The sequence below is a fragment of the Gopherus flavomarginatus genome, chromosome 12 (genome assembly GCF_025201925.1).
Source record: "Gopherus flavomarginatus isolate rGopFla2 chromosome 12, rGopFla2.mat.asm, whole genome shotgun sequence".
NCBI lineage: Eukaryota > Metazoa > Chordata > Testudines > Testudinidae > Gopherus > Gopherus flavomarginatus.
In genome coordinates this window covers 38,768,388-38,790,087 of record NC_066628.1, presented here as the reverse complement: position 1 = coordinate 38,790,087, position 21,700 = coordinate 38,768,388, and the positions used below count along the sequence as shown (strand labels likewise).

The window sequence follows — 21,700 nt, the reverse complement described above, 5'->3', positions numbered from 1 at the left end:
GGGCAGTCCGGACGGGGGGTGGCAGCAGGGGGCGTGCCAGGGCTGTCTGGAGAGGGTCAGTCTCAGGAGACGGGGAAATGCCAGGTGCATCCTGGAGGCCCAGAGGTGCTGTGCGCTGAGCAACAGGTGCAGGAGGCAGCAGGAGGGTGACAGCTTGGAGAGGGGTGCTGCGATCCCAGGGAGTGGAGAGGAATGGTTGAGGGAGTGCCCTGGTCTCAGTGAGACAGGGAAGCAGTGGAGGAGACCTGGTGGGTTCTGCTGTACAGGGAGAGGGGTGTAGGGAAGAGGATCTGGTTAAAACCAGCTGCCTGTCTGTATGAGGAAAGCTCCCTCCACGCAGACCTTTGGAGAAGGGAGGGCTGCAGCTGCGTATCCAGGGAGATTTGGGGCAGCCACAAAGAAAGGGTTTAAAAAAAATAGTTACCAAGTAAAGCCCTATAAAAGCCAACAACGTACCACAGAAGACAGCAAAGTCAGTGAGGGGAGAGAGCTTGCGGCACCGAGGACACAGAAACAGAGTGAGAAGAGGCTTGGAGGGACAGTGAAGGAGTAACTCCCACAGAGAAAGAGAATGCAGCTCAGCAACGCCTTAGCCCAGATGCTGCGGTGATGGGCCTAGTATGAAACCCTAGACAGACAGGTCATTTCCGTGGATCCTTCTCTCGGAGACCATGATACCCTGCGGAGCTGCATGGCAGGGGTGATGCTGAGCCAAGGCTTGCAGCTGGGCTGGCTGCTCCTCCTCCTGCTGGCCAGAGGGACTGCTGGTATGTGGGGCCTTGTCTCTGGTGCGTGAGTAGGGCAAAGGTTCCCAGCAGTGAGTGGTGGGGAGGCCAGAGGATGGCTGGTGCAGAATCTCTGTTGTGCAGGGTCTATCGCTACTCGGCTGGGTCTGCAGTAGAGCGCAGTGGTGACTCTGGTATGCTTGGCAGCTCTCAAGGAGCTTCTAGGCGGAGGCACCTGGCATGTTTAAGCTTAAGTGTTGGTTCATGTTAAAGCAAATGGAAAGGAGAACGTGAGAGCTTAGATTGACTTTGCCATGGGTCTCCTGTAGTTGAGTTCTGCCCTGCAGCATCTTGGATCTCAGCCCCTTGCGTTCTCCTTCTCCGTAAAACCAGAGTGACTGTGGCCATCTTGTGTGTGCAGCCTGTAAGAGACAGTCCGTGTGAAGAGGCAGCATGAGCAGTCAGGATGAGACGATAGGGTCTTTGTGGATGAAGATGATGCCAGTATGGTGTCCCCTCTCAGCCCTCGGGGAGCAGACTGATAGTCCAGTGACTCCAATATCCTCTCTTTAAGAGTGGCCCATGCTGAGTGCTTCAGAGAAAGAGAGGAACCCTTCACAATGCACTTCATTGTGCTGTGCTTTGAAAAGGGGGACATTTCTTCCTGACCTCACCTGGGGATCAGGTCGTGCCCTGAAGGAAGGGGTCTGATAGCCTATGAGATTGGAATCTTCAGCTTGTACAATTGCAGGTGGCTTCTTCATCTTCCACCTATTCTCCTTTTGAAATGCTCTAAGCTCTTGGTTCGCAACAGCTCAGTGGTAGCTGGCAAATGTCTGGCTATGCAGCCCAAGCCGCGGAAGGCTCTAAGCACCTCTTTCTTGCCTGAATATTCTTCATAACGGTTGAGCACTGATCCTTCTTTTTTCTGGTTCGTCTGGTTTGCGGTGACTCTTCCCACTGGCAGAACAGCTCCTTGCAGTCAGTTGTAGATACCACATTGGGCTCTTGCCTTGGTGATGGGCCTCTGGCCATGCCTTTGGCACTGAACTATGGGTATTCTCTAGGTTCTTGGTCTTGCCCAGCAGCATAGGTCAGGACTATGGAGCAAGCCACTGGTGCAAGCCCATTGTATAGATAATTGATATACCTGGCCAATGTACTTCACATTTACTACTAGATCATCCCACTGTAGTGTCCCTGGGACAGGGGCTCTGGGGCAGGACATGCTGAATGCTCCGGTGCCCTGGGCTCTCTGGCTCTGTGTGCTTTGCAGGACAAGTTCCCAGCATTCCCTCTAATTGTTTATGTCCATGTGCGGAATGAATTTTGTTATGTGCACCAATATGGAGGTGATGTGTGACACATCACCTTCATATTGGTGCACATAACAAAATTCATGGGGTGGGGGTGGGGCTGAGGGGTTCGGAGTGTGGGAGGGGCTTAGAGCTGGGGCAGAGGATTGAGGTGTGGGGGGGATGAGGGCTCTGGGATGGGGTCAGAGATGAGGGGTTCGGGCTGCACGAGGGGGCTCAGGGCTGGGACAGAGGGTTGGGGTGCAGGGAATGCGGGCTCTGGGGTGGGGCCAGGGATGAGGGGGTTGGGAGTGCAGACTGTCCTAGGGCTGTGGCAAGGAGTGAGGACTATCCGCCCTGCCTCGCCCCAGACCTCTCTCACCTCAGCAGCTTGGGCTGGGGGAGAGGCGTCCCTCTCTGGTGGGGCTGAGCTGTACCGAGGGAGGGGCTCCTCTCCCTGGCAGCGCCGATGGGCCTGGGCCAGGCCTGGGAAGGGGCTCCTCTCCTATGGCGGTGGCAAGTCCGGGACGGGTCTGTGCTGGAGGAGAGGCATCTCTACCCGCCGCAGTCCTGAGCCCCAGCGAGGGGCTTAATAGGGAACTTAGCCAGCGTGTGTGTTTGCTTTTGGATTTCTCGTGACTCCAGCTCCATGGCGGATGCTGATGCCAGGCCCAAGGGGCAGAAGGTTAATGAGGCTTGAGGAAAAGGAGTATCTAGTTACTTTATCCCAGCAGGTCCTTCCCGAAGTGGAAGGAAACAGAGAGGACAGGCTTGGCCATGTGTGTGGAGTGGAACCCAGGTGGCTAAAGTTAATTGTACAGCCGCAGCAGCTGCTGCTGTGTCCTGCCCAGGACCCATCTGGCATCTTTCACTGGAGGCAGACTAGGGCCAAATTCAGTCCTGGCATAAGCAGACACAGATCCCATTAACGTCAGTGGGAAGCTGCCTCTGCTCCTCAACCTCAGCAATGGAAGCTCAAACCTCCGAACCTTTCCCTGCCCCCCAACATGCCACTCCCTGGCCTCATAAGTGTAGAGTTTGGGGTATCCGCTGCCACCGTGACCTACTTGCTGTAGTAATACAGCACTGGCTGGATTCCCTCACCCCAGAGAGTCCTGGGAGATGTCCCAGGCATGTAGTGAGCCCAGAATGGGAACTGGTGCACCATTCCTCTGGGAAGCAAGGTGAGCTGACTCTCCGTGCCCATGAGTGTAGGGATGGGGTGAGGGGAGAAGCTGCCCAGTCTCTGTAGCCAATATAAGGTGAGGGAAGCCTGCCCTGGAAGATAATGCTTCGTTCTTATACCTGGTATGGGGCAAGAGAGCTGTGCTGAGTGTGTCTGGTGTGAAACAGATACCACAGGTTGTTATGTCTTGTCTGGGGGCTGGGTGCCTTTGCCATGTTCCCAGGCCATGAGAGGCTGAGCCTGTGGCATTAGGACAGTCAGTGCTTCCATCCTACCCCGGGGAGCTGTCTTTGTGCTCCCAGAGCTGGTGTGGGGCAATGGGAATGAGAAGACTCCGCATCGCACTGGGAGATGTGAACACACAGATAGTGTCGGCACTAGGCTGAGCGAGCCCGCCGTAGCAATCTATCAACTGGGGCATCCCTGGTGGTGGCAAGGCCTGGACTGAAGACTGACCTGGACTCCTCTGTCCTCCCCCTGCACCCCAGCTGCATGGAATCTCCTGATGTCCAGACTGTTTGTGTGGGGCTGCAGCGGGCGGATTTTGAAGAGCACCCCCATGGAGAATGGGGCAGGAGGGACCATGCACTGTGCCCTGCAGGTGCATTATTTATATAGTACTGGAGATGCACTGAAAAGACACCGAGTGAAATCCTGGCTCTGTTGGCCTCAATGGAACTTTTGCCATTGACTTCAGTGGGGCTGGGATTTCACCCCCCATTTCTGCTTTGAGGATGCAACACAGACCAAACCGAGCACAGGGCAACCGTCCAGTTAGGGGAGAATGCAGAGAGCTGAGTGCTGAGGAGACCAGCCCCAAAGGGTTTCCTGAGGGACTAGGCTTTGGGGAGGGATTGGAATGAGGAGATAGAGAGGGCTATGGACCCAGAGAAAGGATAGTCTTGTGGTTAAAGCAGTGGACTGGGCTATAGGAGACACGCGTCCAGTTCCTGGCTGTGCCGCCAATTCCCTGTGTGACCTTGGGCCTGTCACTTCCTCTCTCTGTGCCTCAGGCTCTCACAGGGATGTTGTGGGGAGAAATTTGGGAATGTTGATGAGGTATTTGTGCACTGTGGTGATGGGGCCATGCAGCTTCCTGGGTTGAGCTGGGCGAGTGTTTCACATGCAAGGGACAACATGAAGGAAGGTGCAGAGCAGAACGTGAGTGTGAGAGGAGGAAATGTGTGTATTCCAGGTACGAGTGTGATTATGTATTTGCCTGAAGGTGAGAAGGGAGCTGGGCCTGGGAGGACAGACAGTGGAGGCGATTTTTTGATATAGCCTAGGTGCAGGCAGAACCCTCTGAGTCACCCTCCATCCCATACCCCTCTTGTCAGGGAGGAGTGGGAGACATGGAACTGAAACCACCAGGTCGGGGGGGAAGAATCCAAGCCAAGTGCACCGTTCAGCACTGTAGTGAACTTTTCAAGAGATCTTGGTCTATCAGAAAGGCCCAGCCGAAGCGCTGCCAGCAGCCTGCAGATGCAGCTCCTCAGGACCGGGGAGCCAGGAGAGTTTTCTCCCTCGCTGGAGGAATTGATGGGGGCCTGGAACAGATCAAACTTTGTTTAGGGTTGCCAAGGCAATGGATTTTTCTGGCTTCCTGTGGAAGGAGCATTTTGGTTGTTACCAGGAAACCCAGGAATGCCAGACAGGGCACTCACTGGCTCCCGGGCAACCACGCTGGATACTGTGACGGTCTCATTGATTGGATTGGATTTTTCTTATTATCTTGTAAGTGTTCTCATCAGAGGGATGTGAGGGCTCAGAAGGCCAGCACTTAGGCCTGCCAACCGTTGCTTAGGTTCCCGACACTGGGGTAATAACAAACTCATCATCTCCTACCCCTTATGATGCAGCGCTTTAAATACCAAATTCCATTTTGTCCCTGCTTGTCCCAGCTCTCTCCAGGTTAAACACATTCTCTTTGGACAAGAGAACAAAGGCTTCAAGCTTTGGCCATGAAAAAAGGCAGAGTCTGGAGTCTGGGCCGGGACATCAGCAAATGAGAGAGGAGTTCTGGGGTCCTTAACAGCAGAAGAGGTTATAAAGCAGAGGAAGTGGGGGACTTGCAGAGACAGGCAAGAAATCGGAGGGAAAGGCAGAGAGAGAGCACCTCACTCCTTCCATACCCCAAATGCAGGTTTTCTCCTTTGGGTTACCGCCGGCTACACTGCCCCCACATTTGAGGGGTTTTTTTGTAATGAAACCTAACACTGACCATAGATGGCCATTTAAAGCCCCAGTGTCTTGGCCTAGTTTTCTGCTCATGCAATGACCTTCCCCAGGTGGTTTCCATTGGATATTGTAGCTTTCCTGCCTAAGTTACTCCAGTGGACTATTAAGCAGCAGCCATGTTCCACCCCAGAGGTGGCTGCATTTCATTGGTGGCTGAAGTGATTCCTGTATCTGAAATCTGTAAAGTGCTTTAGGATCCTTCAGGGTGAAAGATGCTAACTCGATGGAACACTCGGTATCATTTAGTTTTCCTTCCTCCTAAACCCAGGATTTTATGTGCTGCAAAAGTTCCCATCTCCTGTGCCAGGGAGGATCACTTCTTACAGAACAGGGTCCTTTTACTCCCAGTTCCTTCTGTTTTCTCCTGAGGGCCAGCTGGATGGCAGCACCTCAAGGTGAGGCTTTGGGTTTCTGTTCCTGTCTCACACCGAACAGGCCCCCTGGAGCGGCTGTTTGCAATTCTTTTGCTTCCTCCATGAGGCGAGTAGGTTTGTCACCTGAAGAGCTTTATCCCAGGCCTCCATCTGCTTCTGGAGTGCTGCCAGAGAGGGGGAGCCAGGGCATTAGCAACGCTGGCCCTTCTTGATCGTTCTACCTCAGCACAGGGACAACTAGAGCTAATGGGGTGTTGAAGGGAAGGGAGCTCCTGCTATGAGGGGTATCCTCACTACGCTCCTCCAGGCCTGGATGCTGCCTGTGCAGAGGGGCATTGTTGGGCATGGAAGAGGCTCATGCCATGGTGCAGGTCTCTCCTTGCCGTATGTTACACCAGAGACGGCAACGTGGTGCTAGGTCATAGTGCTGGGGAAGGAAACCCAAGAGGTGATAGGTTAGTTACCACCTCCTGACATGCTCCACCAGCCTAGTGTTCTGGGGAGGAATAAGGACCTGCAGGAACGCACTCCCAAAGCAGCTGGTAATCTTCCTCGGTCTATGTGGCTGTGCCAGGGCTCGTCTCCTCGGTCTGCGTCAGCTGGAGGAGCTGGCAGTGCTGGGCTTTCTGGAATGTGACTCGCCTTCCACTGCGAGTGCTTTGTCAGGCAGAGCCCAGAAGGGTTCACAATGGAAGTTCTGGAAGCACGGGGAACCTTCTCAGCTGTTGTTCTTAATCTTCAGATGAATCCTCTTGCCCTCAAAGTGGACGGATCCATTTGCAGAATCTGAACTGCTACTGGCTCAGCCATGCCAAGGAGACCTGGCAGAATGCGAGAAGGCTGTGCCGGGAGATCCCCGGTGGAGATCTGGCAGTTGTAAGAACTCAGGAGGTGCAGAGCTTCCTGCAGGAGACTTTCTCTGGGTGCGTATCATGCTCCAGCCCTATTGTCTTTGCTCTGATGACAATGGCGATGTCACACTACAAAGGTTATTGCTTGTTCAGGCACCATGGCAATAATACAGGCAAGCTCCTTGTCTCCCCTAGCCCCGTTGCCCAAAGGCAGTGGTGGGTACGTTACAGTGAACCAGGCCTCGAGGCAGTCAGGCAATGTGTGCCGCAGTAATAGCCTTTCACTAGGCAGTCCAAGTGTGGTTGAGGGAGGACATAGCCGGTTGTAGCACACACCCCTAAAAAGCACGTGAGGATCCACTCAACGCAGGCAACAGAACAAGTACAATAGCCATTCTGAGCCCTAGACAGGGTGGGCTGGATTTTCAGAAGTTCTAAGTGCCCACAACTCGGTTTAAAATCCCTGGGAGGGAGCTGCAGGTGCTTAGCACCCCTGGGAATCAAACCTTATGCACACGCTTCAGGGATCCTCTAGGCAGCTGTGCCGGGAATTGTGGGTGAGGTGTAATGACGTGGGAGCCCTGTGAGTGAATGTGGAGCACCCAAAACAAGATGGCTCGGGCCTTTACTGCCAGCACTAGTTCATTCACACCAGGGCAGGCTGCAATAGGGCCATTTCTAGTGCAGAGGAGCCTCCAGGAAATGGGGGTCTGTGTTTTGGGGGTATCCCCGATGAAGACCGAAGCATGGCCACCCATTCTGACATGTCAGACCTTTTCCTTGGCATTGGTTTGGGGGGTGCTTTTCCTCTGCTGACTGGGGTCAAAGGCACTAACCACACCACCACCTGCCCCAAGCTCTGCTCCCTTCCCCAGCCGCTCCCTGCCTTCTGTGTTGCATTGCCAATGCTGTTTCTCTTTAAGCAGAGGTTCTTTCTGTCTTTCTCCCTGACAGTGCTGGTATGGTCTGGATTGGGCTCAGCTCCTTGGGTTCCTTGCACTGGGTCGATGGGAGCCTTGTGGACTCGTTCCAGAACTGGACCCCCTTCGGTCGGCCCAAGGGCAAGGAGAGCTGTGTCCAGATGCACCTCCTCGACCCAGAAGGGGTTTGGAGCAGTAGACCGTGCTCTGCAAAGTCCTCGTTCCTCTGTGAGAGGAGAGCTGGAGGTACCATATGTCCTGCTGGCATCTGGGGTGGGAATGTATTTATGGGCTGGACTGGGAGGTTACACTGCTGACCATTGGCAACAGGAATAAAGAGGCATTTCCTTGCAGCCCCTGGAGGAGCTGAGTGCTAAGGGGAGCTGCCGGTATAATAACCCATTGCTTTATACTGCTCTTTCATCCTGGGGGACCTCAGTCCTCTGGCCAAACCATGGTCCCATGCTAGGAGAAGCTGAGTGCCTCCCAACTCCCAGTGAGGAGGGCCTTGTCATTAATATGTATTTGTTACAGTCATGCCTAGGGGTCTCAACATGCTAGGTTCTCTACAGACACATAGCAGGAGACAGCCCCTGCCCCAGAGAGCTTACAGGACAGACAAAGGGTGAGAGGAAAGAAGTGTTGTTATCCCTGTTCTACCCTGGGGGAACTGAGGCAGAGAGGGTTTAAGTGACTTGCCCAAGGGTCACCCATGTAGTCTGTGGAGGAGTTGGGTACACAACCCTGAGCCCCTGAGGGCCAAGTCAGTCCCGTAACCACAAGGCCACTCTTCCTCTCCGCAGTTAGTGCCTGAAAATTGACGCTCTGTAGTACTCTACGCCGGACCCTGGCAGACTCCCATGTACTCTGATGGCGGGTGTATGCCGGGGCCATACACATGGTATTTCTGTGTTCGTTCAGCCTATTAACATGGACCCTATTGCTGCCCCCGCATGCCCTTTTCTTCCAGTCCCCACCCTGGCAGATCTAGGCCCCAGCTCAGCTAAGGCACATGCTTACAGATTTGCTGAGTCGAGGGCCCGGGGCAGCCAGTTGGCTCTCCTAGAAGCCTGCCACTTTGTCCATGATGCAAGCTTGCAGCAGGGCCTGACTGAGCTTTAAGCTGGGGAGTGACCAGCCACGCGCTTTGTCTTTGCAGTCACCCTGCCCAGCCCGGATGTGTTCCTGACGGGCATGCCAGTGTTCAGCGGAGTCTATGATGTGAGGAATGTCAGCACCGAGCTGCTGCCTCCTCTCCTGGGGCCTGACAGCATTGAGGTAGCGTGCAAACAGAGCCAGACGGCTGATGTGTGTGAATGCTGGATGGGTCTGCCTGAGACCTCCTCTCCCTTCCCTCTCTAGTCTATATACCTTGATGAGTAGCCTTTGGGAAAGGGCAAACCCATGGGAAGAGAACACAAATCAACCCAGGAGCACTGCCCTGTCAGATGAGGCTGTGCTCTCAATATTTTATGGCCCCCGGGATATGGGAAACGTCAGGGAGAGCCTGGCTCTGTATTCCCAAACCAGATAACTGCAGCCACATTTCGGGTGAAGCACTGATCTTCAGGAAGCTTATTTGAACTACACAGGAACATCACAACAGCACAGGTCCCTCCATTACCACCTCACCCCCAGCCTCCCCTGCCAGTTCCTTCCAGGGGGCCTTTTTGGACTTCCCTCCTTCACATGTTTATTTCCTGGTCTCGTGTCTTGTAGTTGATGCTCTTTCCAGGCCTCTGGTTCAGCCACGCTGGTATTCTAGTCTCTGTAGACTTCGGGGTACAAGGAACAAAGAAGCCTGTTCTGGTCCAGTTCCAGATCCTCCGCCCACATTGCAACCCCAACCAGCACTTGGTTCCTCCTGGTAAGAGTTCAGCATCCATGCCTCTGTGTCTTATTCTCTGATACTTACAGCCCGTCTGCCTAGACCAATGGGGTTGTGCTGTTGGGTTGGTGGACATTACAAAAGGACAGGGAGGGGTTATAGCTGCTTGATAGTCTCTATGCTTAAAGCCTCTGGCTCTGTTTGATTCTTGGTGGGATGCGAAGATAGACTGGTGGTTCATCCTCACATTTCCCTCCAGACTTCATCCGTGGACTTTGCCCCTCTGGGTTGCATGGAAGGGACAGAAGAACCCTGATAAGCGAGTCTCTCACAACTAGGTGACTTGTGGAGATGGTCAGGAATTTTTCGGTGAACTGTTTTTTCACTGAAAAATGCAGATTCATCAAAACTAAAACTGGATCAGGTTAGACAAATCTCCTAACTCAAAAAATTATTGGGAGGAAAAAAGTTTTGAAATTGTCGAAACTCTCCATTTCAAATTTTTCAAAACAAAAGTTTTGGGGTTTTGAGCGGATACAGTTTAAAGAGGAAAAAGGTCAAACTCAAAATGAAGCATTTTGAAATTTTCAGAATAAAATATTTCAATTTTTTGTAATGGATTTTCAGTTCGTGGAAGTTTTCGAAACTTCCAGTTTGGACCCATATCTTGAAAATGTTCTTGTGGCAGGAAGATCATTTCCTGCTCTAGTGCCCTGTAATCGCTGTGCGGGCCATATTTATCGATTCATTGGTCTGTTCCCCTTTCTACTCCTTTTCCATTTTCTGTAGTTGTGTTTCAACCTCCTCCTTTTCACACCCATTTTCCCCTCTCTTTCTCTTTCTCTGCCCCGTCCGCCCCACTGTATCTCCTAAGTGCATTGTGAGATCAGTATGGCCAAATCTATGTTAGAAAAAGTTTGTTAGTGGGCTCTGCCAGCAACTCTCCAAATGGAGACACAGCTTGTATTGGCAAAAATGTGCTTTTGATGGAATAGCTGCAGGGCCGCCCAGAGGATTCAGGGGGCCCGGGGTCTTCAGTGGTGGGGGCCCCCCACCTCAGCGGTAATTCGGCAGTGAGGGGTCCTTCCACCCCAGAGTGGAAGGACCCCCCGCCGCCGAAGACCCGGAGCAGAAGAAGCTCCAGGGGCTCGGGCCCTGCGAGAGTTTTCTGGGGCACCCGGAGCAAGTGAAGGACCCCGCTCCAGCGGCCCCGAAAAACTATCATGGGGGCCCCTGCAAGGCCCGGGGTCTGGGGCAAATTACCCCACTTGTCCCCCCCTCGGGCAGCTCTGAATAGCTGATACCAGTTTGGTGAGCAAAATACGTTCCACCAGCCAAAGCACTTTTGTGCTGATATAACTGCATCTACACTAGGGCTTTTGTCAGTAGAGAAACAGGACTCACAAACCGCTCCCTAACCAATGTTGCTACACCTGCAAACATTTCTAGTGTTGACCTGGCCTACCATTCAAGTTGGTGCCATCCTTTGGAACCCACAAGGTTCGAATGCTTTTGAAATGAGACAAAACCAGGGTTCCCAGCACTCTGGTTGCTGACACGGTTGTATCTGACACCCAAAAGAGGGTTAATGATGTCCCAGAAGTTGCTGGGAAATGATTAACAGTGTCCTGCCATTAGGTTATGCTCCCTCAGTGAGGGTGTCCTGAGTAGGATGTTGTGCTTTTACCTGGTGTCCCGTTGGCTGGGGGCTTGTCACTTTGGGCTTGGGTGGAGCTCAGTCTGAACTGGTTGTTTCTGGTTTATAGTAAAAATAAACACATATGTAATACTTTCCTGAATCCACAGACAGCAAAGTGCTGTGCGACAGTGGGCTGGGGTTGTTATCCCTTTGATACTGATGGGAGAAAACAAGGCAGAAACAGGTGGTGACTTGCCAGAAGCCATATAGTCAGTCAGTGGCACAACCAGGAATAGAACTAACTCCCAGTCAAGTGCCCTGTCCACCAGACCATGCTGCCTTCCAGTTTAGGAAACTCTCGCTCTGTCTGACTCGTCCAGATCAAACTTTGGGGTGTTCAAAATCCAGATGTGGATCCAGCTCTGGTTGCAGAACATGGCCTGGTCCCTTTCTCTCCTTGCTTGCTTGGTCTTGCTAATTTAGTTGCATGGCTTGGAAATGTCACTACATTATAAATGATTTGTTGCACGTGTCTAGGGGAACACATGCCAGTTACAAAGCATAACCCAGTTTGCTCCCTCTTCGAGCTCTCCAAGTCCAGCGTATCTTGCAGCATGTGTGCTTCTTCCCAGGCTGCGAGCTTCTTCACACGCCATTTGCCTGCTGTCACCCCCGGCCGCTCTGCAACACCACGGGTTGGTGCCCCAGCGGGCAGCAGTGGTGCCCACTGAGTGAAGGCTGCTTGAACATCTCCAGTCCTTGCAGCTCTTATGCCTTTGAGAATGTGACTTCCAGCATCCTGCCCATCCGAAACCCCCCACGTTACAGTGGGACCCCACCCTTCTACTCGCCAGTGGCTGACTTCCCTCTGCTACTCGCTCCCAGCAGCGCAAACAGGCATGTCCAGGTAAGTGTTCTCAGGACATTATTCTGCTGCATCTTCTCTCTCCACCTTGTACTGCCCGGTCATCTCCTGCCAGGTGTGTGTAAATCCCCTTGTGACACCATTATGAGACTTTGTGTCAGGGCTTTGTGGCTATGTGTAATTTGGTCCACATCATCATGCTGAGAAGTCATTCTGTGTCAACACCACGTGGTGGCCTGAAGAGACAATGCTCACACTTGTGCATTGCGATGCCGGAAATGAACTCTGGGACGGACCCAGGAAAATGAAGGCGTGTCCCAGGAATGTTGGGCAGCTCTGTGACCAGGGCCGTCCTTAGCCATAGGCAGCTGCGTCGGGCACCAGTATGTTTGGGGCACCAGTGTGACTCTCCATCCCCTTCCCCTGGCTTCTCCTTTTCTGCCCTCTCCTGATTCCTCCTTCTTTCTTTGTGCTCTCTTCTCCACTGGTACAGTGTGGGGGAGGCAGGATGTTTCATGGAGACTAGGCGTGGACCAGGGTCTGGTTACAGCATTGTGGTTGCAATGGGAGACGACTCTTTCTATGTGTTTCAGGTTCTCCTGCCTAGAGAGGAGATCAGTGTGTATCCAGATGACATTATCGGAATACAGCATAACGCAGGGGTGAGCTCCCTCCTCCGATGCCTGCAGCATTCCCATTCCCCCTGGCGACAGAGCTATATCAGCCTTGTGAAGGCTGGCTGGTGGAAGGGAAGCATCAGCAGCTTTACCAACCCCACCTGGGTGGACCATGTCGTCTGTGACCTCCGAGTGGCCTTTGTGGGCAAGACCCAGAGCTTTGCTGCCACGCCGCCGCTGGCCAGGCATTCAGAACGCGGGGCGTACACCTACACGGCAACGGTGAGGAATGCGGTCAGTAGCAGGCAGATGAACTGCACGGTGGAGGTGCAGACCAAGGTTGGTGGGCTGCAGATTATCCACCCAACACCGGTCAGTGGGAAGCTCAATGTGGCCACCAAGAAAGAGACTCTGATTGTCATCAAGATTCTCTCTGGCTGTCATGCCGTGGCTCACTGGATGGCACCCGTGGGTAAGGCTGGGGTGTTATTTGAGGCCACCTGCCCAGGCAGCATTATAGCACTTGTCCCCACCTGCCACAGAGACACTGCAGATACCTGGTTCTCCTCCACCCTGCTTCGCATGGAGGAGCCAAGAATGGAGACGCTGAATGTGCTGGTGTCCAATGAGATCAGCACCCAGAAGCTGTCGGTGAAGATCCAGTCATATAATGCCATCGAGGGGCTCCGGGTGGTGCCGCCTGGCCCCCGCAGGATGCTAGTGGACGTGTCTCAGGTAGGTCATCTTGCTGCAGTTATCAAGCCTGGGTTATCATCAAGGGCGTCCCTCCAACATCTCGGGCCCTCATGCCACTCCATCACCCTATTGGATGCTGGCACTTGGGCTGCCTGATGGTTTTACTATAACACCAAACCTGTGGTCACACAACTGCAAGATGAACGTGCCCTCATCCAGCAGAAACTTTCAAGGGTAGCCCCGGAGCCTGTCCTACCCTCCCTTAGGATGCACTGAGGCCTCAAAAGCCAGGCTAGCATGGGGCATTGTGTCTCTCACCTCCCTGCGCCACTGGCAGTGAGCCGGCTGTGTTGTGTTACATCCATTGCATGGCTGCTGGGGAGCAAGCGAATGCCGATGTTCCCTGTGGGTGAAGTCTTCCATCACTTTGCTTTAGGCCTATTGGAACTTTCTACCCCTTACCCCTACTCAACACAACCGGGAGGAAGCAATTTGAGCCCAGCCTATAGGTCTGATGTAAACAGCTGGTTTTTTGCTTGGCAGGTGTTCTCTGCGGAGCTCACCCAGGGCTCCTCTGTCTCCTACAGCTGGGTCATTGACAACATGGACATGTTTGCCTACAACGGACAGACCTACAGCGTCAAGTTCAAGAGGCCTGCCACCTACCAGCTGAAGGTGAGCAAGCGTGAGAACCAACTATGGGTTCCTTAACCTGTGGCACAGATCATAAAGGAAGGGAAGAGTGTCTAGGAGTCAGAGCAAAGGACTGGGGAATCAGGGCTCCAGGTGCCTTTTCTAGCTCTGCCACTGCTTCGCTGTGTGACCTTCAGTAAGTCACCTACACTCTGTGCTTTAGGTTCTTTATCTGTAAAAGGGAGGTGGTAATTTATATCCCCCTCACAGGCCAGTTCGGAAGGGGTTAAATATTTATAAAGTGCTAAAAGACCCTTCAGTCAGGAGCACCATATTACTCCCTACTCCCAGATGGGTACTCTTGGGAGGAACGATGGGTAGGCAGACAAATATGCAAATTATTATTATTATTATTTATTATTTTATTATTAAAATCAAAACACCAGGGTGGAGAAACCTGCCAGTTCAGTTGAAGGCCTGGCAGGACTCCATACACATCAGGCAGAAGCATGGAACAGCCACCATTAAATAGTAGCAGCTTGACTCAGGATTCTATATCGTACCCAATTGCCCCAGTTGCTTTTCCCCCATGGAGATGTAACTCCTGATGGGAGTCATTGTATGCTCCACTCTGCTGCAGCTGAGTTGCCAGAGGCTGCTGTCTGGGCAGTGATTAGCCGCCATTGGACATCTCCATGTCTTGCATTTTCCTGACTGTCAGGCCAAAGTCTGTTCCTAGCTCAGGTCCCCATCCTCCCTGTGCTCCCAATGAGAACATCACCGTAGTGCTACCATTCCCTGAACCTTTGTTCCCAACGTGGGTGGCAGGATGCATTGTGCTGGGAATCAGTGGAACGTGTAACATGGGTGGGGTGAGTTGCATGGGAATGCATTGCAGACAGGTGCTGTGAGACAAACCAAGGTGAGGAGGAGTGGTCATGGTGCTGTGGGGTCGGGGTGGGCATCGACAGTCCTGGTGGAGTAGGCGGGAGGCCAGGGGTCTGGAGTAGATGGAGAGTCAGAAGAAGGGAATGTCGCCTGTTCAAATTTCTCTGCGTGGTTGATGCCTTTCTGTTCTTTCTACACAGCTGAGAGCTGAGAATCCTGTGAGTTCGGAGGTGGTGGAAGTGGCGCTGACAGTCGAGGCTATGAATCCACTAGCCAACCCCGAGATAGTGGGGCTTCCTGGGGTGGTGGCAGTTGACACCCTCCAGACTCTGGTGTTCAGGGTGGAAGTGGACACTGCCATGGAAGTCACTGTGAGGTGAGAGTCCCATGGAGTCCGAGAAAGGAGAATTCCTCCCACAGACTAATGAGATCTATTTAATGTGGTCTGATCCCAGAGCGGATCACCAGGGAACTTCCTAGAGAGACTGGCCTTCATGGGCAGCACTCCTTGTATCGTCTGGTGACATCTTGTACCAGTGCCTCTTTATGTGTGATCTCTGACAGGAGTCCTTTCTCCCCCACAGCTAGGTGATGGCTGTAAAGGGGTGTTTTAAGAGGTGGCAGGTTGGAACTGGTATCTCTCATCGGGAAGGAGGAACCAAAGTGGGACGTGTGGAGATTATCCAAGGGGTGAAAATAGAATTGTAAAACTTGCCTGGGTTTGAGATCCACCCCCAGTGGGCTTAAGTTACCAGAGGCTCCGGTGAGAAATGTTCGCAGGTGATGTGGCATTGGAGGGCCTTGGCCAGCTATGCCAGTGAATGCCAAAATGTTGCCTAGAGAGCGCTCCGCTTTCCGCAAAGCCCATGCCACAAACTAGGCTGAGACTGAGCTGGAAAAGATGCTTTGATAGTGAGACATAGGAATTGCCAAGTTGGATCAGATGTGAGGCCCGTCTTGCCCAGTCTCCTGTCTTCAGAAAAAGGTGCAAAAAACCCAACCCCACTAGAGCAGATGTGAGATCATCTGTTTCCTCCCCCAGTGTTGGATTTCTTTCTGATCCTTTCTAGTTAGAGACTGGCTTTAGCCTTGAAACATGAGCTTTAATGTCCCTTCCAAAATGTACATTTGCATTTGTTGTTCTAATGCTGCTGGGTATTCATGACATTCACACAACTGCCCAGTCTCTCAACCAGACCCCTGTCTGTGAGGTGGAGCTGTTTCTCTTTGCAGGTGGGGCTTTGGGGATAGCAGCCCGGATGTGGAGAGCCTGCTGTCTCCCCCCTACGATTCTCAGCTGTCACGTCCAGATCCACAGGGAGAGAGGGTCCAGGTGCTGGCCAGAGTGACCCACACGTACACTCAACCAGGTAAGAAAGGGGCTGATGGTGAGGGATCAACTGGGCTCAGAAGGGCTCTTAGTCCATGTGTTGGAGAGGCAGAGAGAATGGGAAAGGAAGACAGAAGGATGGTGGGAGAGAGACACTGTCACAATTATTGTTCAAATGAGTACAGAGGAACAGCCTGAGCACAATGAGAATGACACATTGTCTCTCTAGGTACAAAAGTCCTAGAAACCCCGGTTCCTTCCCACAATGCCTTTCTTCTCTGCTTCCACAGGCGACTACTCAGTGACCGCAGAGGCCATCAACAAATACGATCGAGTGGAGCAGGTGGCTAAAGTCCGTGCAGTCTGCCCCATAGCTTCCGTGACCATTCTGGTGACTCCAGCCTCCCCGCTGGTGAACGAAGTGACCAAGTTCAAGGCGTTACCCCGCCCTTCCCCCTACGGCATTGTTTACTCCTGGGACTTCAATGATGGCTCTCCCACGCAGGAGGGAGTGAATTCGCTGGTGCACCATCGCTTTGAGAAGAGCGGGGTTTACAACGTGATGCTGTGGGCCAACAACAACCTCAGTGAGGTGCCATCTGACGTGGCTGTGATGGTCAGTGAAGGTGTCGCGGGTCTCCGTGTGGTGGCCAGCGGACCTACTGAGCTGGGTGCAGCCACAGTTGTCAATGCTGCGTTGGCCTCTGGCACAGATGTCCTATGGACTTTTAACATGGGGGACGGGTTCGTCTACAGCAACCTAAATCTAAGCTTCATCTCTCACACCTTCGCCAAAGAAGGCAACTACACGGTGACGGTGAAGGCTCACAATGCCGCCACCTCTACCCGTGTCTCCACTATTGCAGAGGTTTATCGGCTTCAGATCACCAAGATCCTAGCACCCGTCTGTCTCTCCAGTGGGGAACAGACTCCCTTCCAAGCAGTGGTAACTGGGCCGAGCAAAGGAGTTCAGTTCTGCTGGGATTTCCAAGATGGCAACCCCCCTTCTGTTGGGGTCGGGGACCCCACGGTCTTTCACAGCTACCCAGTAGCGGGGAGCTACGAGCTGAACCTGACTGTACGTGGCACAGTAAGCACCACCTCTCGCCGACTGGCCATCTGCGTAGAGGATCAGATCCGCTCAGTTAAGCTGATGGCACCGACACTGGCTTTAGCTTTAGGGGAACCCACGTGCTTCCAGGCTGAGGTGGTTCCAGTGCCAGACCCCCAGCACCAATATCAGTACCACTGGGATTTTGGTGTTGGTGAGGACCCAGTGACCTCAGGGTCTCCAGAAATCACATTCACCTACCTGGAGGGAGGATCATACCAGGTGACGGTCACTGTGTGGAACATGGTGAGCTGGCATAATGCCTCAGCAGATATCCTGGCTCAGAGGGTGATTGGCACCATCTCCATTCTCCACAGTGGTGAAACGGAGAGCTTTCTGGCACTGGGTACCTCCTACCTCTTTATGACTGAGGTCCCCTGGGACAGTGCAGCCACCTTCCTGTGGAACTTTGGAGACCATTCTCCCCCGCAGGTAGGTCAGAGTGTCTCTCACACCTACCACACAGTCGGAGACATCACGGTCACCGTGACCGGAGAGAACCAGGTCAGCCGTAGAAACGCCTCGCTTGATGTTACGGTCCTGGCCCCCGTGCGGCTGCTGGCTCTGAGCACTGAGCGGCCCGTCTGTGAAGTCAGGCAGGAGGTCGCCTTCCACGCCTCACTGGCGGCAGGAGACCAGGTGCGCTACCTCTGGGCTATTGGACAGCCACGTAGCTTTCACCAGGGAGCCGCCACTTTCTCCCATGCCTTCCCTGCTGCCGGCGTCTTTGTGGTTTTTGTCACAGCTGAGAATGCAGTGAGCACAGAGAAGGCGAACATCACTATTGAGGTCCAGGAGCAAGCCCAGGGCCTTCAGATCCACAGCGGGAACGTGGTGCAGGGCAGGTACCTGGCATCTGCTGAGCCCTTTATGCTGACTGCCAAAGTTACCCAGGGCTCCAACATCACCTTCCGCTGGGTAATTTCTCAAGGTCTGCACCGAGTGTTCACTGCAACAGGACAGTCGCTCATGTACTGTTACAATGCAAGTGGGGAGCTGCTGGTGGAGGTGAGAGCTGGGAACATGCTGGGAGAGGTGTCTGCTGGTCTTGCACTGCAGGTGGTGGAGAGAGCCTGCGGTGTGAAGGTCCAGGCAGCCAGCGACAGCGTGGCTGTGGGAAAACCAGTGAACCTGTCTGTCTCTGTGGCCTCTGGGACTGATTTGCTCTATTCCTGGCACATCGAGGAATATGCCGAGCCCCTGCTCACCAACTCCTCCTCTCTGTCCTATGCTTACTCCACCCTGGGCTCCAAGCTGGTGTTCGTCACTGTCTCCAACGTCCTCGGTTCCAGCAACGGCTCCACAGAGCTGAGAGTCCAGGAGCCTGTTTCCAGGGTGAGCTTCGCAGTGGAAGGAAGCTCTCCCCCCTTCTTTTTGATGTCAGACACTTCTAGGCAGCTCTGGGGCTCGGTGGCTGCAGGCTCTGATGTCGCGTGGGAGTGGCAGTTGTGGGGGAAGGAGAAGAGGCAGCTCTTCCATGGACAGAACATCTCCTGCGAATTCAGTGTGGCTGGAGCCTACCAGGTGGACCTCCGAGCCTGGAACGATGTCAGCGAGGACACAGTCCAGCATCCCATGGTCGTCCAAGACCCCGTGGCCGGGCTGGCTGTGGAAGTGGACAGGCAGGACGTGTGCACTGACGACAGGGTAGTCTTCACGCTGCACACCCAGAGGGGCACGAATGTGAGCTTTGCTCTCACCATCCCCTCTTTGGGGCTCAGTCTGGATGTCCGTGGAGGAACACATCACTTCTCTTTCCCGACAGCGGGTTCTCATCAGGTGCTGGCATCGGCCTCCAACAATGTTAGCATGCAGCTAGCCTCTGTTGTGGTGCAGGTGCTGGAGAAGGTTCGGGGGCTGCACATCCCCAATTGCTGCCCAGCCATCATGGAGTCCAACAAGGAGCTGGCGCTCACAGCCCAGGTGCGAGCTGGGGAGAATGTCACCTTCTTCTGGATCTTTCACCTCCCTGGGCACCCTGCCTATGAAGCAGCAGGCCAGCAGGTTGGATACGTGCCACCCGGAGCAGGTAACCTGACCATTCACGTAGAAGCCAGTAACCCGTTCTGTGCCACATCTCTGACGGTGACTGTGGCCCTGCAGGTGCCCATAGAGGCAGCCAGCTTGTCCAGCAATGGGACTGGGGCTTTCCTCAATCAGACGGTGGCATTTGACGTGGCACTCAAGGGTGGCAGCGATCTCCACTCCGAGTGGAAGTTCGGGGATTCAGCGGCAACCTTTGCCGGCAGCGGGGTCGAGAGGATGTTTCACCGTTATGGCCGTGCTGGGGATTTCGTAGTGGAGGTGAAGATCTACAATGAGGTCAGCTTTGTCCTGGTGCAGACGACAGTCACCGTGCGGGAGCTGGGGTGTGACAGCCCCATGGTGAGGCTGGTGGATCCGCCTTCCTCTGTCCCCAGATCCCTCACCAGCTACTTCGAGGCCAGCATAGACCTGAAGGGCTGCACGGCCTACAAGGCCCTGTATCTCTGGGAAGTGTTCAGCAGCCCCAGCTGCGAGCAACTGGCTGAGGCCAACCAGGTGCCCCTGCAGCACGCAGACCTGCTCACCCCGTCACTCACGCTCCCCAAGCTTTCACTGGACATCGGCACCCACTGCCTGCGCTTCACTGCCTCTCTCCAGCACACCCCTCTGGCCCGGACACTTTCCCTGCTCATCACCGTCATCCCCAGCAAGTTGGTTCCCGTCATCCGAGGCGGGTCATGGAGGAGCTGGTCTGCCCAACTAGACCTGGTTCTGGATGGCAGTGGGTCGTACGACCCCGACATGGGAACGGCCGCAGACCCTTCCCTGGAATATCACTGGGACTGTGAGGTAACAAAGGGAACCCAGCAGGAGTGCCTATCCCACTCACCCCAGCTCGCCTGTGGGACGGGCTGGGGCTCTGAGTGCCCTGGGGAAAAGGGGGTTGGATCAGAGTCTAGGAGAGGGCAGGTGCCGTCTTTGGAGGATGCTGTGTAATTCCAGATCCCCCTACCTCGGTCCCATGGCTGCCTCCACTGATCACTCAATCCGCAGCCTGCTGTCCAGGTTCTGTCCTCTCTCTGGGACAGGGACAGATAGCCAAGGAGTGACTTAACCAGATCTCTCTGTGTGTCTCCCGCTCAGAATGTGTCCTCGCCCTGGTGTGCCCCACCTCGCCTGCAGGGCGGTGCCAGCGTCACCATTCCCCGCACTGTGCTCTGCAGAGGCACTGGTTATCGCTTCATTCTCACAGTGAAGAAGCCGGGGAAGGATCCGGTCTCCATGGCCCAGATGGTGAGCTTTCAGTGGGGAGGGGAGCCCCAGGAGGGGGGTCAGTTTGGGGAAGGAGGCTGAGGGACCAGACCCTCAGTCTCACTGGGCACAGAGCCAGCCCAGACTAGGAGGCAGTTGCTGCCTTCTCAGCAGGAACATGTGGGCCATGACCCCTCGCTAAGCCTTGGGGCAGCACAAGGAATGGGGTTACAGCTTGGAAGCGTGTGGATTGGTCCATGTGCCTTCAGTGCTGGGCAGATACCAGCCAGGATCTGTGTGGTTGTGCTGCCACCCTGGCGCCTGCTGCCTGACCCCAGCCCCAGTGCATGGCCCTTGTGTCTCCTCCTTTGGGTGCCAGGCACCCTCACCTGTCACCAAAGGCTCACTTCCTGTGTGCCAGGGGCTTGTCCCCTCTATTACATTAGGGCTGCTCCATTTCCACAGGGGTGTACGTCAGGGGAGGGCTGTTTTCCTGTGTGGTTTGAATCTGATCCTGCCGTCCGCCTGCAGGTTTGGATTAAGCCCGGCCAGATCCTGCCCGTGACCATCGAGTGCCGTTCTTGCAGCGCCCTGTTGAGCTATGAAATCAGCAGGAGCATCCACGTCACCCTGGCCGGACAGTGCCAGAGCTGTGACAACAGGACTATGGTGAGACTTGCTTTGTTGATGCATGAAAAATCCAGTACGGAGCCACTTGTACTTTGCTCACTCACCCAGCTCCTGCTGCTTGGGAGGCGCTTTGGTGGTTTGACTTTAGTGCGCATCCCAGTGGAGAGATCCCCGCTCTCCAAACGCTGCTCTCCTGCCACCCCCTCTCCTAGCCCCACAAATACCCACAGCCTCACAGTGCTGCTTGGAGATTTCACTTACCAGTAACCCTGCGCTGATCGGAATAGCCAGCTGGACTCCTGAGGGTGGGACCTCAGCTGAGCTGTGGAGCTTGAGGGAATGTGGACTCTGATTTGCTGTATTCTGTGGGCCCCGGCCCATGAGGAAAGGGGGTGTTACTGGGGAAGGTGTGCTGGGAGTGTCACGGAGTGTGGGGGAGTCCGGCCCTGCACCCCTCTTCCTGGGACCCACAGTGACTCTCAGCCAGCCAGTAAAACAGAAGGTTTATTGGACAACAGGAACACAGGTTACAGCAGAGCTTGCAGGCACAGTCAGGACCCCTCCACCGAGTCCTTCTGGGCTTTCAGGGTGCTTGGATCCTAGCTAGGATACCCTGAATTCCACCCACACAGCCCCA

The 21,700-nt window shown here is 54.2% G+C and overlaps 1 protein-coding gene across 5 annotated transcripts in view; it reads left to right on the top strand.

Annotated features, from left to right (window-relative positions):
• Positions 1 to 490: 490 nt before the first annotated feature.
• Positions 491 to 21,700, top strand: part of LOC127033048 (polycystin-1-like) — a 58,549-nt gene continuing 37,339 nt past the window's right edge. For 4 of the 5 annotated variants that reach the window (XM_050920839.1, XM_050920842.1, XM_050920841.1 and 1 more), the window contains exons 1-13: positions 491 to 788; positions 6,561 to 6,741; positions 7,624 to 7,835; positions 8,749 to 8,867; positions 9,309 to 9,456; positions 11,689 to 11,963; positions 12,515 to 13,273; positions 13,778 to 13,909; positions 14,956 to 15,131; positions 15,989 to 16,125; positions 16,376 to 20,031; positions 20,326 to 20,475; positions 20,965 to 21,102. In XM_050920839.1, coding sequence (XP_050776796.1) covers positions 692 to 788; positions 6,561 to 6,741; positions 7,624 to 7,835; positions 8,749 to 8,867; positions 9,309 to 9,456; positions 11,689 to 11,963; positions 12,515 to 13,273; positions 13,778 to 13,909; positions 14,956 to 15,131; positions 15,989 to 16,125; positions 16,376 to 20,031; positions 20,326 to 20,475; positions 20,965 to 21,102 — 6,180 coding nt within the window. In that variant the 5' untranslated portion in view covers positions 491 to 691. The remainder of the gene's footprint in view (positions 789 to 6,560; positions 6,742 to 7,623; positions 7,836 to 8,748; positions 8,868 to 9,308; positions 9,457 to 11,688; positions 11,964 to 12,514; positions 13,274 to 13,777; positions 13,910 to 14,955; positions 15,132 to 15,988; positions 16,126 to 16,375; positions 20,032 to 20,325; positions 20,476 to 20,964; positions 21,103 to 21,700) is intronic. The other variant, XM_050920838.1, reaches the window with a different exon arrangement.